The sequence below is a fragment of the Rhyacophila brunnea genome, unplaced genomic scaffold (assembly GCF_057557595.1).
Source record: "Rhyacophila brunnea isolate RB1 unplaced genomic scaffold, BYU_Rbru_1.0 scaffold_5, whole genome shotgun sequence".
Taxonomy (NCBI): Eukaryota; Metazoa; Arthropoda; class Insecta; order Trichoptera; family Rhyacophilidae; genus Rhyacophila; species Rhyacophila brunnea.
The window spans coordinates 7,025,826-7,042,379 of NW_028233170.1; the positions used below are offsets into that span (position 1 = coordinate 7,025,826).

Consider the following 16,554-nt stretch of genomic DNA (forward strand, 5'->3'; position numbering starts at 1 on the left):
TTTATAAAATAATTTGCTTTCTGATTTTAACGTGAAATTTAATACATCTGTACACTTAACACACCCACGAAAAATAAAACATTGTGCGTGTTTTGTCTTTTTTGGATACTATACCTACCTATGTACTAAAAAAGTCCTCCATGATTTTTACTGGGTGAATTCTAGCGATACCTACCTGATCAATAAAGTTATAATGATTAAGTTATAACGATAAAGTTATAATGTACCTTTTGTATAATGATGATTTTTGATTAGGTGGTTACCTATTTACATAATATAGATCATTAAATTTTATTATTGATTCCTCATTTTGATCTCACAAGTCGTCGCACATGGCAGTGATTTGATTCTAGTATAATGAAATTTAATATAGTGAAAGGTAGGTAGCGTTATATTTAGATGTTAATACCTATTATAATATGTAGGTAGGTACTCAATTAGTTAGTTACATAAATGGGAATTTGGTAAATAGGTGTGTAAAGTAGTGAAATTCTTTTGTATTGTTTGTGTATTTTTTTATTATTTTATTTTATTTTGATTCCTTAACAACGGTATATTTAGGAAATATCATAAGAGACACGATTGTTGTTACATGAGCGATGAAAAGGCAAGGAAATTAGGTATGGGAGCTACGGTTTTTCTTTATTTATAAGACTAGACGCGTAACTCGTCCTTGGAGAGCTGCACCCGAGCGGATACGAAGAGACAAATCAATAATTTTAACAAATATTTACAAAAATCCTTTTTTTACAGTCTTTCAATATTTTATAAATTATAATTTAGTTAATTACTTTCTAACATTAAATCCTTCGCCTGTGGGGTCCAGGATCCAGGGATAATTGTTTGGGCACTCCATGCAGGTGAAAAGACGAAGAGTTTCTCCTGGCAGCTCCCGAGTTTGCAATGGACACGCGTTGGGAAGAGAGCAGTAAGCCTGACCCTTGACGTCACACTTTTCTTTCCATTCCTGGAAATCTCTCAAGGCGGTCAATTCTGTGGGGTTCTGCATCCATTGGATTACTTGAAGCATGGTGGTGAAGTAGACATCGTTTCTGTCCAACATCTCTTCGATGAACTTGATAAGTTCTTCCTTGTATTCTTTCTTGGATTTCAACCAAGAAGCGTGGAAGTGGAGTCCCAGAGGGGCCCTGTTTGTGCTGAAGTGACGATTGAAGTTATGACGTAGGAGACGGCCGAATTGTTCACCGCTCTGGACGTTGGAGCAAGAGTCAACCATATGGCAACCGGGGAGGGATTCGTCGAAGGTTGGATCGTCTCTACGATCAAGCTCGTTCATGACCATTTCCCAGACAGGGTGAGAACGGGATGGGCAGTTGTGTGCGTTACCGTTGCATTTGTGTGGCATGCGGAAGTACAGGGTGTATGGCCAGATTGGTACGCGATTGAGGGATGCGGTGATCGAAGCATCGTACACAAAGAATTGATCAGCCATCATTTCGAATTGCTTGTTTCCACCGACGCGGAGGTAAGGAGCCCTCATTCCGATGATTGAGCCGTCGCTGATGTTGGCGAAACGTTCGACGATGAGACGCGCGCCAGCCATCTCAGCCAGCCAGTCATCGTATGATCCAGCGGACCAGTATTGAGGATCATCTTTGTGGGTAAGGGAGAATACTGAGATTTCATGTCCCTTTCTGTGCAAGTCTTGGATAGCTGAGTAGTTGCTGTATTTGTGGGAGACGAAGAAGGTTCCTCGGATCTGGCAACCGTTGGGGTTTTGTCTGTTTCCATTGAACAACTCCTCGTAGAGGTCAATGTTGTCAACGTTGACGGCTCCGTTGAAGGTGATGGTGATCATCTGTGGGACCTGGTTTGGCTCGATGGATCCGGGAATACGTGTTCCGTCAGCAGAGCAGAAGCAGTCTGGCAGTGTGCACTGGTTGGGATCGCAGTCTGGTGCACGGTTGGGGTCAGTCTCCACAGCTAAAATCAAGATTTAATCAATACGTTTGTTGACAATGGGTTAGCATGTTATCGAACCTCCTTTTTGGATCAAATTCATGTTGTTATATTAAATCAATGTACCTATTTATTCAGATCGAAGAAACGGGCATAAGCGTTAAAAGATAAGTTAACAAAGATTCTCAGAATGGTTCCTTAATTTATTAAGTAGTTCATCAGATACTTAGAAATTTACTAAAGTTTATATAAATAATAATATTATGATACAATTTCAATTTTGTTTCACAGATTTTTTTGCAAAGATAGGTACACAAATTGATCGTGTAGGTAAAAATAGAAAGTGAATTGAAATAGAAAGTTGAAGATGATTGCAAATTTAATTAACGCATTTAAATTATGAGTGAATATTTCAAGCCACAAGGTACTAACCAAATAAATTAAAGTCAATGTATCGCATGTACCCATGTACATAATATTATTTAGTGAATAATATGAAACGTTTGTCTATTAAAAAAAACAGTTTTTGATACAAATAATAATATACTGTAATTATTATAGAATTTTTTCATTATTATTGTATTAATAGTTGACTTATAGATATCAGAATGGTTGGAAATACGTCATATTCTGAATATATAAAAGTTTTAAAAATGTTGTATTCTTATTACAAAAAATACATAATTTTGAAAAAATGGCGGAATTTGAAACAATCATAAGATATCTAATAATTCGCATGAGTCATAAACGGATCGATAGCTTAATAGATACAAGCACTTCGAGAGAGTAATGGTACATTTTAGATGTTTTTCAAAGTTATGCATTTGCAATAATACTAACTTCAACAATCTTAAATCTGAATGAGTGAATATTTAATGTATGCAACGTCATAATAAAATTTTCGTTAACTCTTGAATAACGCCATCTATAATTATTATTAGTAATATCAATTCATTTAATTAAATGTGTTTATTACAATGCCAGATATTACAAATGTATAAATAAATCGTTATACTTACTACAAGCATTTTCATCAGACTCGTCTTTGCAATCTGGTTTACCATTGCAGAACAAATCTTTCTCAATGCACTCGCCATTTCCGCATGAAAGTTTTCCCTCTGGGCAGATGGGCTCATCTGTCTTGAGGATGGGCAGAACTTTGCGAGGCTCTGAAATCATTGAAAATATTTTGTTAACTTCGAAAATATCAATACATACACAATTTATTTAGGGGCCTGTCTGTCGGTACTAGGTTTGGTTCCAGCAATACAATTTGATAGAAGATTGTTAAATAAAAAAATAGGAATGATGTCAAGAAAAATTATTAACATTAAAACGAATACAGATATTTAAATGTTAGCATACAAGGAAGACACACGAAATATTACAGGATAGCGAAAGGTAAACGTACATATATATTATTTTTATGTTTTTATTACGTTTCCAGAATACTATGATATTCGACACAGTGCAAGTCAAATGATTGTTTTTTTTTTATTATAATGAGAAATGATCGTCTATTATGATTTTGTCAAAAACAGAAGCAGGGGTTTATGAGAAAAGAAAACATTGACATAGATAAAAAGTTACACAAATAAAATAAAATGTAAACCATACCACCCAGCCATGCGATTGAGGATTTATTAAAAGCAGTTTTGGAAGAATTAAAAAAATGATACCTGGAAGAAATTGATTAAGTACAAGAATTGCAGTATGTAATACCTAAACTGATTAGTTTAACGTTTCCTGTTTATTCTTTAGAGCTGTAGGTAGCTGTTATCTACATTTTGAATGGTAAAAAATGAGCTGTTAGTGAAGTCATTTTAGTAGTTTGTGAAATGTGAAATATTTTGCATTTGAAGTCTCGTTAGTGTTTTGAGTAGTCGTGAAAAAATAAGAAAATAACTATGCAGTAATACAGCCTTAAGAAGAGACCATTGTAAGAGAAAAGCCAAGCGGGTTATCAGTGCAGATATTAGGAAAACGAAAGATTGGCCGCGTAAAGGTTTTTACACGGGTGCTGGTTTTTGCTAAACCAAACTTGTGATTGTTGTTTCTTATATATACTAAATTGTGTCCCTAATTAAAAAAAAAAGGTCATGCATTCAAAATTCTACTGCCGCTAGAGGCGATCTACATCCACGTTCACCACTACTTGATGAGGGGGCCACTTACTCTCCAGCTTGTCACAGTTGGTCACTTTACCCTTCCAGTCGCAAGTTTGCTTATCGACATCAAACGCCAATCCGGAGGGGCAAGTGATTTGTTTAAGACCTGACCTAGTACACCTGGTCAAAAAGAAAATCACACGTAAGTAAAGTTTGCAACAGAATACGAACGGTTCCGGCAGACATTTTGCTAAGGGCTCCGTAATTAGTAAACCCAATTGACGATTTTATTCAAAATATTATAAAACACAATCAAAAATGGTTAATGTGTGTGCCACCATTAAGATATATTAAATAAAACACACCTTCTACTTTCTCATAAATGACAGTAAATGACGGTAATAAAGAATATTTAATACGTCTCATATAAAAAAGAATACCAAAGGTGGAGAAAGGGTGTGTTATTTCAATTAAAATAAAACAGTATGTAGTACTTATTCCACAGAATTAATAATGATCAGAAGTGGTTTTATCCACTTTTGCGAATGTCCTATTAAAACAGATGAAACCGATCTTAGTTGTTATTAAATTCTGCTACTACATTTATTATATCATATTTTAATTATTACAAGACTTTCCATCAAACATTGATAGTTAATAACAATAAAGTGATGTGTTATTTATTACAAACAAAGTATGGATTTCACATTAACTTTGATTGGTTGAACTGTTACTCTAGTAAAAACGATAGCTAAATAATTGAAATGAATACAATACGGGCCTTTCGCAAATATCCGCCGAATCCGTTGCTCGGATTTATATTAGACTTACTTTCGATTTGGTCGCAATTCTTAACATTAGTTTTCCAGTCACAGGTTTGGCGATCAATATCGAAGGCCAGTCCCCCGGGACAGCGGACGGAAGCCAGGCGCGTTACGCCATTCTCCGCTCCTTTGTCGCACCTACACAAAACACCACATCGCACATCCTTCTTTAGATATGCTTTGCAAAACAACTACACTACTGACATGCATCATGTTCTTGAATGCTTAAGTATTGAAAGGATACTAAGTATCTATTCAAAAAGGGCAAATATTTAAAATGATTTATGATAATCGGAATTGATAATACTGACATGTAAATATTTTTTTAAAGCAATATAAAGAATCTTTAAAAAACAGTGAAATACTGAAAATTGTAATGTTTAGCTTCTTCATAAAACAAATTTATTTGGATCGATCAAACAGTACAAAATTAATAAAAAACAATGCTTATTATAGTTTTATATAATATTTCATCGCAATAGTTTTGATTTGATAGTTAATTATACAAAAATAAAAATGAATATTAAAACTTACAATGACAGGTTTATACAACAGCAGGATTTTTCTCTCAGGGGTGTTTTATGAGAATATCATTATTGTTTGATATAACATTTCAAAACACATTTAATTGATATTAAATACGTGGTATATGAAATTAAAATTAATCTAAATAACATTTTCTTCACTATAGTAATATAACATAAATACTTTTAGCTTCTATACAAATAACAATTTTATTATAAATGAAGGAGCATCTTTTATTTAAACATTTGAAGCAATGGGGATAATAATATTAATTTTAATTAATAATTTACTTTGCTTGAAACTACAGAAGCTTTCTCAAAATAAGATACAAATCTGTCGTTAAAAAAATTTAAACGTTTATTTCGTTCACACTAATTATTATAATAGATACAAAGGAAAATTGGTCATCATAATCACGATAGCCAAACTAGCATTCAAACCAAAATTATGGTGCATCATTCAACTCGTTGGCGATGCGATTATTTATACGAATAAAAAAAAGTAATATTATGTATTTGAAAACCTTAATATTCCATTAGATAAGATTAGATAATTTTACATGAATTGTAAATGATTATTTGTTAATAATAATTACGGTGTTAAAACGACATTTTAGTATCTTTGATAATGCATGTAGGAAAAAAATCATTAAAATACATAATATTATATTATAACATATCATAAATGCCAGCATTTCTTAATTTTCTTCTAATTTTTTGAGTCTGCAAAATGCTAATCGAAGAAAATTTCATTAGCTTTGACTGATTTTCTGCCATTTGTGAATTGGCGTTTTCGTTTAAATTATTGAGCCCAGTTTATTTTGATCACATTACTAATTGAATTATATTACTTATTCATTTATGTTGATTCCTATTTAGAAGAAAAAGGTTTCATACAATAATTGATAGAGTGAACGACTAGAAAAAATGAATATGGAATCCATCATTTCACGCCTGTTGTTTTGTTACCTGACAACATCGCGACAGTCGCCCTGTGTTGAGAGTCTGAAGTATTCGTCAGCTGGACGATCTAGACATAACTCTTCGGGGCTCTGGTCAGGTCCTTCGTCATCATCTTGTCTCTTCACACGAGATGCTGACGCTGCAAAAAGATGAAAATAATATTAATTAATAATTTATACATAGTATATTATATTATGTACAACTGAAAATTAAAGTAAAAACTATCAAAGCTCATCTAAATAATACGTAGTATGTTTTTTATCATATTTTCTACTCTTTTTACTAAAATGCATGTTCGTATACGTTTATCATTCTTGGATACAATTTTTGGTAATACTTAAGTTGAGATTCTCAAAATATTTGATAAAATATTGAAATACGAATAAATACACAAAAAACTACACACATTTGTGTTAACTAGTGGAAATTTAAAAGGTAAATTTTCCTGTATAACACATTAGAAAATGGCTGACGAATATCTCATTACATAGATAAATTAATAAGAAAATCTTGTTGAAAATGTTGTGAAACTTAAATTAATATACTTTTAATGCACATCTACTAATTCAGAGATATTACATAATCAACAAATTGAATATCATATACTTCGTTGTATAATAATCGCATCTAATTCTTTCAATCGGTAGATACATAACAAAATAAACATTGGGTGAGTAGTAAAAGTGATTGTTGAATAAAAACTATTGATATTCTACGGTTTTTGTTATTATAATAATATATTTCAATAATTTACCTATTGCGTTATACGCATGTGTACAAAGCGGTCCTCCTTAGTTAGTAGTATGCTTATTTTCATGTATGTATGCGTATTACGCGCACATGAGATTATAAAACGCATGCGTTAAGCGCAATAGTGAAACCGAGACTTTAAACCGCTTTTATTACAACTAAATTACAATTATATTTCCAAATACCGATATACCTACCTTCAATTTTCTACATTATTTATTGTAAAATAACGTTTTAATCGAGTTTAAATGGTGGTTTTTATTTATTCCACCGTACTGTATTTTAAAATATATCCAGTTTTATTAGATGAATAAACATATCAGCATTCAATTGTATTTTTTTTTAAATTTTGAGTTTCTGTAAGTCAATTATTTATTTAAATATTTTTTTCGTATGGTATTTGCAGGTTTTAGAATTTATAATTTATTACATCATGTGTAAAATTCTATATGTAATATGTTGTATGCAACTACGTATTGTTTGCTAAATTCTAACCATATGTGGACATATCGGTTTTTGAAAATGGTCAAACCCAGTGACGTCCTTACGCAAAATGCCGCCCCTAAGTAGACTTAAAATGCCGCCCCTTTCATTTTCAGTTAAATTTATTATGCACCGACTTACCTATTTTATTATGTATTTTCTGCTGCCTTAAGCAAATACAGAAACATCCTTAAAATTACTTAGACACCATCAACTAAAAATCAGAGCATTTCCACGAATACTACTCTCTAACAGTGGTGGTTTTTAGGTACCTGGAGGCCTGTGACGCTGACAGGCCTGTAGGCACCCGTGTGAAAAAATGTCTGTGCGATTAACCGCCATTACAACATTTATTACAACATAATACTACGTAGCCTATGTTGTCAGTATTATTAATGTTATGATTATTTTTTAAACTAAGATGTCGATAGGTACTTTACATTACAATGAAGCATCATCTGCTTCGTGGAAAACTCCCACTGCTTTCAAAAGTTGTTATATTTGTATTTATTCCTTCATTCGCCGACCTTTACAATGTGCCACTTCTATGTAATGCACGACCTGCCCATCCCCACGGGACGTCACTGGTCAGACACATTATATTATGGATTCATAATAAATCAAGCGTTTTAACATGAATATTTCAATTCGGCATACATAATATTATATTGTGGTGAGTTCTATGCACTGAGTGAACGCGGAAATATCATTTTCATTATTATGTGCCAATAATAAAATTTATGAAACGTTGCCGCAAGCTGGTTTTGCTGTAGCTCGGATTGCATAGTCCTGATATACGAGGGGCAGTACGATGTAACGGCATATGAGGTGAGCTTCACTTTCCATAGCTTTACCGTGATGTAAGGTCAAATTTCGCTTTCCTCGACCAGCTGAAACAGGTTTTGAACGGCGGTACCGATTGCCTGGTACCGAACGTTCCGACAGGGCCGTTTTGTAGGCTGTCTTTCAAAAATTAATAGTAAGTGTACCTATTCATTGAGTAACTAGTAAAGTACATAGAGATAGACGTATTGCGACTGTCAATATATACACAACAATACATCGGAAATATACCGACGTACTAATGATTACATAGTCTATTCTTGTCTATTACTTAATGTACGATTGAATTTTATAACAAATGAAAAAAGAAGAAATCTATGGATATTTAATGTAATATTTTGGTGGTCTTGTAAAGAGAAATAATACTAGCATAAAAAGACAGGTTAGGAAATATTTTTCTGTGAATTTAGCACGTGTTTTATACATGTTTAATATAATACGTGTCAAATTTGTAGACATGATGATAATATTATTATTATTGTATTGTTTTTGAATTTTAAACTAATATTTTTATGTACAATTTTAAATCAACCGTTAAAATTGCGTTTTTTTTGCGAACAGGTGAGTAAAAAATATTCAGATAAATTCTCTGACGTAAAAAGTTTCTATTACTATAGGTATATTCTAACCAAAGCACTCAGTAATCGGCGTTTGGCGGAAAAACAGTTTTATCAACAAACTCCAATCATTAAAAATAATGCCCCGGAATAGCGTTTTATGTCAGAAAACGGTGTTTTTTCATAAGCCGACACTGTGTGAGCAAAGAAAGAGAAATGCCAATCAATATGTATAAATATAAAAAAATAAATAAATGTTGCCTGGCTGTGGTTGTCCGAATAAATGAACGTATGAAGAAATCGAGGTCGACCGCTGCGTGCGACAGTCAACATGCCCGATTCACTTTTTTCTCGAATTTTCAAATTTTATAATAAAAATTCAAATTGTCCAACCGTGAAATGATAAAATGAACCTTTTCGACATTTTCGTGGACAAGAAAAACCACTTTCCCGCACGCCCGCGCCGCCGAACGTTTCAGTCGACAATTTGGAAACATTAAAAATATTAAAAAATATGCACGATCTATAAAAATAAATAATAGTATTAAACAATAAACATTCCAAACTCATAGAGAAAATACTAAGTAACTAAACGACATTTTTCGCAAAGTAGAAAGTTAACGACATTCAACGGAAGGTGTACAAAATATATTACCTATTTTATAACTGTAAAGTATTGCATTTGTATCGACTTCAGGCTGTCTTACATATTAAACTAACTATCCGATCAAAGTCATGTTTAAATTGCATTCAGTATAACCTTAATCAATGTAAATAGAGTCCGAGACTGAACGGTTTTTTAAACCATCTTATCAATATGAAAATCTACATTCTATTTGAAACAAAACAAAAGAAAAAAATAGCAAGTAATACGCAATCAACCAACCAATAAAATGCAAAACACCAAAAACAAAGATAGTTGTTTTTTTGTATCCTTCCGTTTCGATAGCTTATTTTCGTTCCAGACTATTGCACTGATATCCTGCTATACATGCATTATAATACTGCGTTGTTTTTTGTTTTTGTAAACAAAACAGCAGTCGAAAAAATTAGAGTAGACTTTTAAAACGATTCATCATTGATCTTTTATAATTTAAACAGTGTTTAGATTAATTTAAAATAAAGAATATACGTAACGTGTACCTAATTATATTATCAAACGTAAGCTATCAATAATAAAGTTTAGGTATATGTATGGAAATTAATACAGATAATGTTGTTTGACACGATGTAATGGAGGGGATATTTTTATGTACCTTATATTTCAGGCACTTACTCATTATTTTAATGCTTACCTACTTTAAATAATAGTTTATTAATATATCGGAAAGAAACTCATATGCCACGTATGCAACTTTGTCATCTAAATACCAGTTACTATTGAAATAAAATTGATATAGGTATACTTCATCATATTAAAAAGGGTAAGTAATCGATGTGCTCGTTTATTATATATACATCTATTATTTAATTCTATTCAGGGGTTGTCAAATATTTTGTTTCTAATCAGTACCTATGTTTTAAAGTTCTAGAAATCGCATCGAATCATTTAAATGTCAAAGTTTGGCCCCGGGCGAAGTGAAATCAGGCATGTATTGAAATATAGTCTGTTCACTTGAGCAAATTGTTTGCGATCTAATAATGAGGTTACGTACAGAATGATATTAATACGTCTAACGTCGTGGCGCTGTTAGCTTTAGAAGCCTGCCAGGCGCTTTGCATAAACCTTTCGACAAAAAAAGACTTCAACGCGCGATATTCGCGAAACCCGTTTAACACTTTGTAACTCATTTACAAACAATTAAATACATGAATATATTATTATCTACCACTAATTAATTGGTTTTTGAACATTCACTTTTAAGATTTTTTCTACGTTCACATGCAAATACCATGCCACTGGTATGCGGAAATTAAAGTTTGCGATTATATTTCAAACTAAAATAAATAAATAAAAACACGATTAAAAATGTGGTAGAAGTAAATTCAACACAACAATAATAGATTTAAAAAATAATTACTGTATGAAATACAAAAAAAAGCACTGTATTTTAGAAGGTAGGTACATAGTATATTAGAAAAGCTCAGTTTTGTGGAGTTTAAGTATCTAGAACTTTTTTCAGTAATTAAATACACAATAATGTTGCATTTTAGTATATTAAAGTGAAATCTGAGATAAATTAAAAATAAAACTTACTTACATAATCATGCATGCATTTAATAAAAGCTTAGCATACAATAACAGTAAAGACTAATGAATTATGAAAAAAGAAAACTTCACTCAATATAGCAACTGATAGATGAATTTTCTAGGCTTATTTAGGAATATAAGGCATGTTAAATTTAATATGGTATAATAATATTTTATGTATTTATGTTGCAGATTATTTTTCTTTGGAAATTTTAATTAAGTAAATTAAGGTATTACTGATTTTAATTACTATTTATTTCTCAATATGGAAAAAATGATTGTAATGGAATATTAGACCGGCATTTGAAAATCGAACACGAGTTTCCATAGAGGGTAAATTAAAAGCTAAAATTCATATTAGGCGGTTTGAGTTTGGAAAACTGAACGCGCGAAAAGCGACGTATGGGCTTTGGTTTTACGAATAGAGAGGGGTGGAAAATCAGACTCACCGAGGGTCGCACACAGTAGGAGCGAAAGACAGACGTAGAGAGCGGTGCGCGCCATGGCTGCAACAGACAGACTGAGGTTTCGTCGTTTCGCTGGCGTTAGTTCCCTCTTGGCGCGGTTAAGTGCGCATGCGTTGGAGACGTCCACCAATCGCAGGCGGGCCAGGAGGACGTTCGATGGCGACGCTCACTTTCACGGCGGAGTCCCCTCCATCTAAGTTTCTTGTAGCAAATGGCTTCCTCACTTGCCACGGTTTCACCCTTAGGCTTCAAACAGCGGCGTACCTATATTATAGAAGAATCAACACTTCATTATGACATATCTAAACATACAATATTGCAAATCTATTAAGATACATTCGGTCTTTATAAGTTACCACCGGGCAAGGGCACAACAGTAATATCGAAAAACATTGCTTTTCAGAAACTAATTAAAGAAATAAATACTTAAGGAGCTTGGTAGAAAGGAATATGCAATAAACTATAGTTTTAAGAAAGACGTGTTTAAATATTTTGTTGATATTTTTATTCTATAATGTTTATATTTTTGTTGATATACTTAATAATCACACTATCATAACAAATCAGTGAGGTCCCGTGGGGGTAGGCAGATTGAGCGTCGCTTGGGGGCGGCCGTTACTTGAAGGGCGGCAAATCGAAGAGAATCATTTCGAATATATAGAAATAGGTACCTAAACTTAGTAATAATAAACATATCTTTTCATTAAAAAATTCAACTTTCTGGTTGGAAACAAAATGTATGAATTAACATAAAAGGTTTAACAGGACTATATTTTTTGTCGGTTCGCGATGTCTAATTTACTCAGTTGTCCTTGGACGTCACGTCCTTGATGACCAGCAATGACACATGCAGATTTGCGAATTATATTTGAATTATAGGTAGGTACTTACATACTTACTTAATAAATTTATCCAAATATTTTTGCCGGTTATTCCCGAGTTTTGAAAGTTGTCAGGTGTATTTTTAAGTAAATCTGAAACCGTGGACTCGCAATATTGTCTATTGAAGTATAGATGGCATTTTAATAAGATTTAGAGGTATATATTTGGTAGTAATGTATCTATACAACACATTACTTAGATATTGGAGTCATGAAAGGATGATAAAAAATACTGTAAGAAAGATGGGCCGGCATTTTGATGTTGCCTAGGGGCGGAATTTTGTCTAGGGACATCACTATAACAAATGACTAAAATTTTACTGGGTAGCATCCCAATTAGTATAATATGTACTTAGTAAATAATTTTAATTCTAGTAAACTATCGTGCAAACCTTTGACAGATCTCTTGTGTATTTTTAAGAAAGTAGTTATTTTTCACTACTTGTGCATAGTGGATTAGCAGAAGAACGTCGATTTCCAAAGTCATGGATCACAGGTTAAAATTCCTAATCGGTTCGACGAATAGACAACAACCATTCATCGTTACAAGTCTGCTAATCACACCTTCACTTGAGCTGATGTATGCTGAACATCACCGTAATCATAATCGGCTTGTTTATCCGTATTTGCCTACCTATATAATGCATAATTAACTTTGAATTACCTGCTGAACGAATACTACTTAGAAGGTGATAAAACTTAATAATATTCATTACAACGGTCGATTATGGTGTATCATTGAAATTAAATTTATATTAAATACTTTCTTTATTTCTAAATTTGTAAATGTCAAAATGCAAAATGTTTCAACATAATGTCAAAATTGCTGAATTAATTACGTGGGTTACTTAATTTTGAATAACAGATCTTATTCAGAAGAAAATAAATATGGGTACATTATAAAATTATATTACAGTTTTAATCTGTCAATACGCCAAGTAAAATGTATTATTGAAACAATTTAAAAAAAGATTCTAATAATTACAGGTAAAATAAAACACACATATTTGACTTTTGACTATTTTCAATCATTTCCAGTATTTAAGACTATTTTCATTTTAAATTGTATTTATATTCTGTTAGGGTACGAATGAAAATAAACAATCACAGGTATATTAATAATGACCCACAGGCATCCCTAGAAAAGGGTAAATAAAGTAAGTCTATTCTATCATCCCTACGTTTGGTGCCCTGGCTTGTTAAGTCTCTGTTGAAGAGAAATGAGCTTAGGCGGATACTTAGGTTAAAAACAGGACACGGAAAAAGAGTTGATGTCCTTATAGGAAGAAGCGATTTGCAGCGCTGCGATGAATGTGATGTTTTGGAGGACATTGTACCTACATATCGCAGTACAATGCACTAAATATGAACGACACAGATATCTTTGAGAATGTGAATAAGACAGAAGAGCTTGGCAAAATTGTAAAGTTCTTTGATATAATTGGAGTGAGGACGTGGTCGGCGGATTCTCTCCTAGATGAGAAGAGGCAACATGACAGCGAGTCGCAGTCAAAGCCTCGGTAAAATCATACAATTAATTCATAGGTATTACTACTGTATTAATTATTATGATACTAGGACAGTAATCCAATGAAATTTATTAAGCAAGGTAGGTATATAAACTAGCTGAAGAATCCAATTGAACGTTTATCATAGAAACGTTTCAGAAAAACAGGCGCTTCTTATAGAACATTAGAAGGCTACCAAAGAAGCCTATTTTAAGGAAATGTGCTGGATCCTGTCATATATAATATTTAAGCAACTGATCAACACCAAAGAATACTAGACAGTTCATTTACGTGGATGATATTTTTATGGTAGCAGCAAGTCACGGCAAGACTTTTGAAGATATCAAAGAAAGATATCTAATACTTATATCTATTGATTTAAGTTATTTTGAGATCATGACCGGTACCATAATATTATCGAATTGATCTATTGATCCAATAAGAAAATGAATTGAACATACATAATTTTGAAAACACTTCTGAGAAAATATATTATAACCAATAGAAAAAAATCTTTTTTTGAAAAAGTAAGACACCACAGGAATCGAACCTGCATCTCTCGGGTTTCGCGCCCATGCACATATACCACTATGCTAAAGGCGCCATACTTAATAGCGACAAATTTCAACTAATGGCTCTTAATGCTCTGCACCGCTTTCCACATTGAGCTACTATTGGCGATCGGCTTTTGTATTTTAAATAAAAGTAGGTATTACATTAATTACCAACCGACCTCACGAGAGATGCATGTTCGATTCTTGCTGGGTTTTTTTCCATGAGTTATAATATATTTTCTCAGAAGTGTTTTCAAAGTTATGTATGTTCGATAATTATAATGTTACATTGTTAAATTTTGTGAGTTATTCGTTGAATAAAAAAAAGTTAATTAAAAAGAAAACAAATGTTTGTATTAGCTTTTAGCAATCAAAATTTTTTAGCTATCATTATTGATGATAAGTATAATAAAAAAAATCTAATACTTTTAAATAGTTAAATAAAATTTCAAAAAAAAATAACCAATAATAATTAAAAAGATAATAGTAGATAGATAATAGATTTTTTAAAAATATTTAATTGGATTTTTTATTAAAAAAGTTTTTAATATATTTTACACGCCTCTGCTCAAATAAATACCCATCAAGGAAGTGATTTTAAATACATTCGTTTTTAACATTGAACGGTGTAGTCAAAGACATGTGCATGAACGTTTTATACGTTTGTTATATACGTAATAATGCAACGTGGTTTTCACGTTTTCACATCACAATGGTCATTGTTTGGCCGTCTCAATGACTTATTTTAAACTGTCTTTGTAGGTGCCAGACAAATTGGCCGGAAAAAGTGTACACAATGACAATTGCAAGAGACTTGAAATGATAATCGATGTAGGTGATCTTATCTTGTTTTGGTGCCATCTTCTATCGAAGGTTGGCAACCAAATTGCAGAGCGTCTCCTTATCTTGAGATGTTTAGATTTTTATCAGATTATCATCACATTGTTCATTGAGCTACTTATGGAGGTTGTGAAATACATAATATAATATCTTTCTGTCTCGGTAATACATCGATGAGTGACATATGAGTTGTTGAAAATCAAAAATGGATCTATCCGTATAATCAAAATTAAAAGGCGTATTCCTTTATTTATACGATTCTTTATTTGAATTTTTGAATGAAAGGTTGATCTAATTTTGATTCTGCACAAATCATAATTTGTTAGTTATTTTAAAATAAGAGTTTCATATTATTATTTGAGACAAAATTGGATGAAAGTCATTCGATTTTTCCTTTTTCGATATATTAAATATTTTCAATTAGACAGATTTAGCATATTATTCAATGTGTAACAGTTGAAATCTCAGCAAAGCCCACTATAATCAAACCGTGACACAAAATAATTGTAAATTTCATTTGTAGTGATAGTTATTGCTTATACCTTGAGTGTAATATGATAAACTGTTTGTAAAAAATGATGATTGTTTCATATTATTGAAATACACGATAATACGTTAATTGATTTGAACGAAATATGCAATCAGTCGAAAACATTCACTTACAACGAACAAATTACCTCATTGTATTACAAAAAATCAATAACTAGCATTATCATCGTAACTAGTAATTCAGTGCATTGTATGTTAGTTGGTATTTAATCGTGAACTACATACACATGAGATGTAGAGTATACGTTTTATAACTTTAAACTTATTTCCACTTTTTGTCGGATTACCTTGTATAAAATTAGGTTAAATGATATTCACTTGTATTAATATATGTAGTAATACATAAATAAACAGATAATATCCGTAAAAAAATAGTTTTAGAATATATTACACCATTTCCATCCTAGAGCCGGAGTGAAAAGTTATGAAACATAATATTTTCTACATTTGCTCATGTTGTAGAAATTTAGGATTCTATGCTGTTATTCTATGTTAATTCGGATGTGACAATATAGTATTTAACAGGATTTAGAAAAGAAAAGATACCAGATCTTATGGACCTTGTAAGTAAGAAATCTGAGGAAAATGTTAA

General features: G+C 32.0%; 1 protein-coding gene across 2 annotated transcripts; it reads right to left on the bottom strand.

Moving 5' to 3' along the window:
- Window positions 1-490: 490 nt before the first annotated feature.
- Window positions 491-11,685, bottom strand: verm (LDLa and CE4_CDA_like_1 domain-containing protein vermiform). Of its 2 annotated transcripts, none has more exons than XM_085956184.1 (5): window positions 11,613-11,685; window positions 6,346-6,478; window positions 4,860-4,990; window positions 2,940-3,089; window positions 491-1,944 (listed from the first exon to the last, which is right to left on the bottom strand). In XM_085956184.1, exons 1-5 carry the CDS (start codon window positions 11,665-11,667, stop codon window positions 788-790), a joined length of 1,626 nt encoding a protein of 541 aa, XP_085812310.1. In that variant the 5' UTR covers window positions 11,668-11,685; the 3' UTR covers window positions 491-787. The 2 variants fall into 2 exon arrangements, with proteins under 2 accessions (XP_085812310.1, XP_085812311.1); XM_085956185.1 differs by lacking the exon at window positions 4,860-4,990 and adding an exon at window positions 4,096-4,208 and having other exon boundaries at window positions 537-1,944.
- Window positions 11,686-16,554: the final 4,869 nt, after the last annotated feature.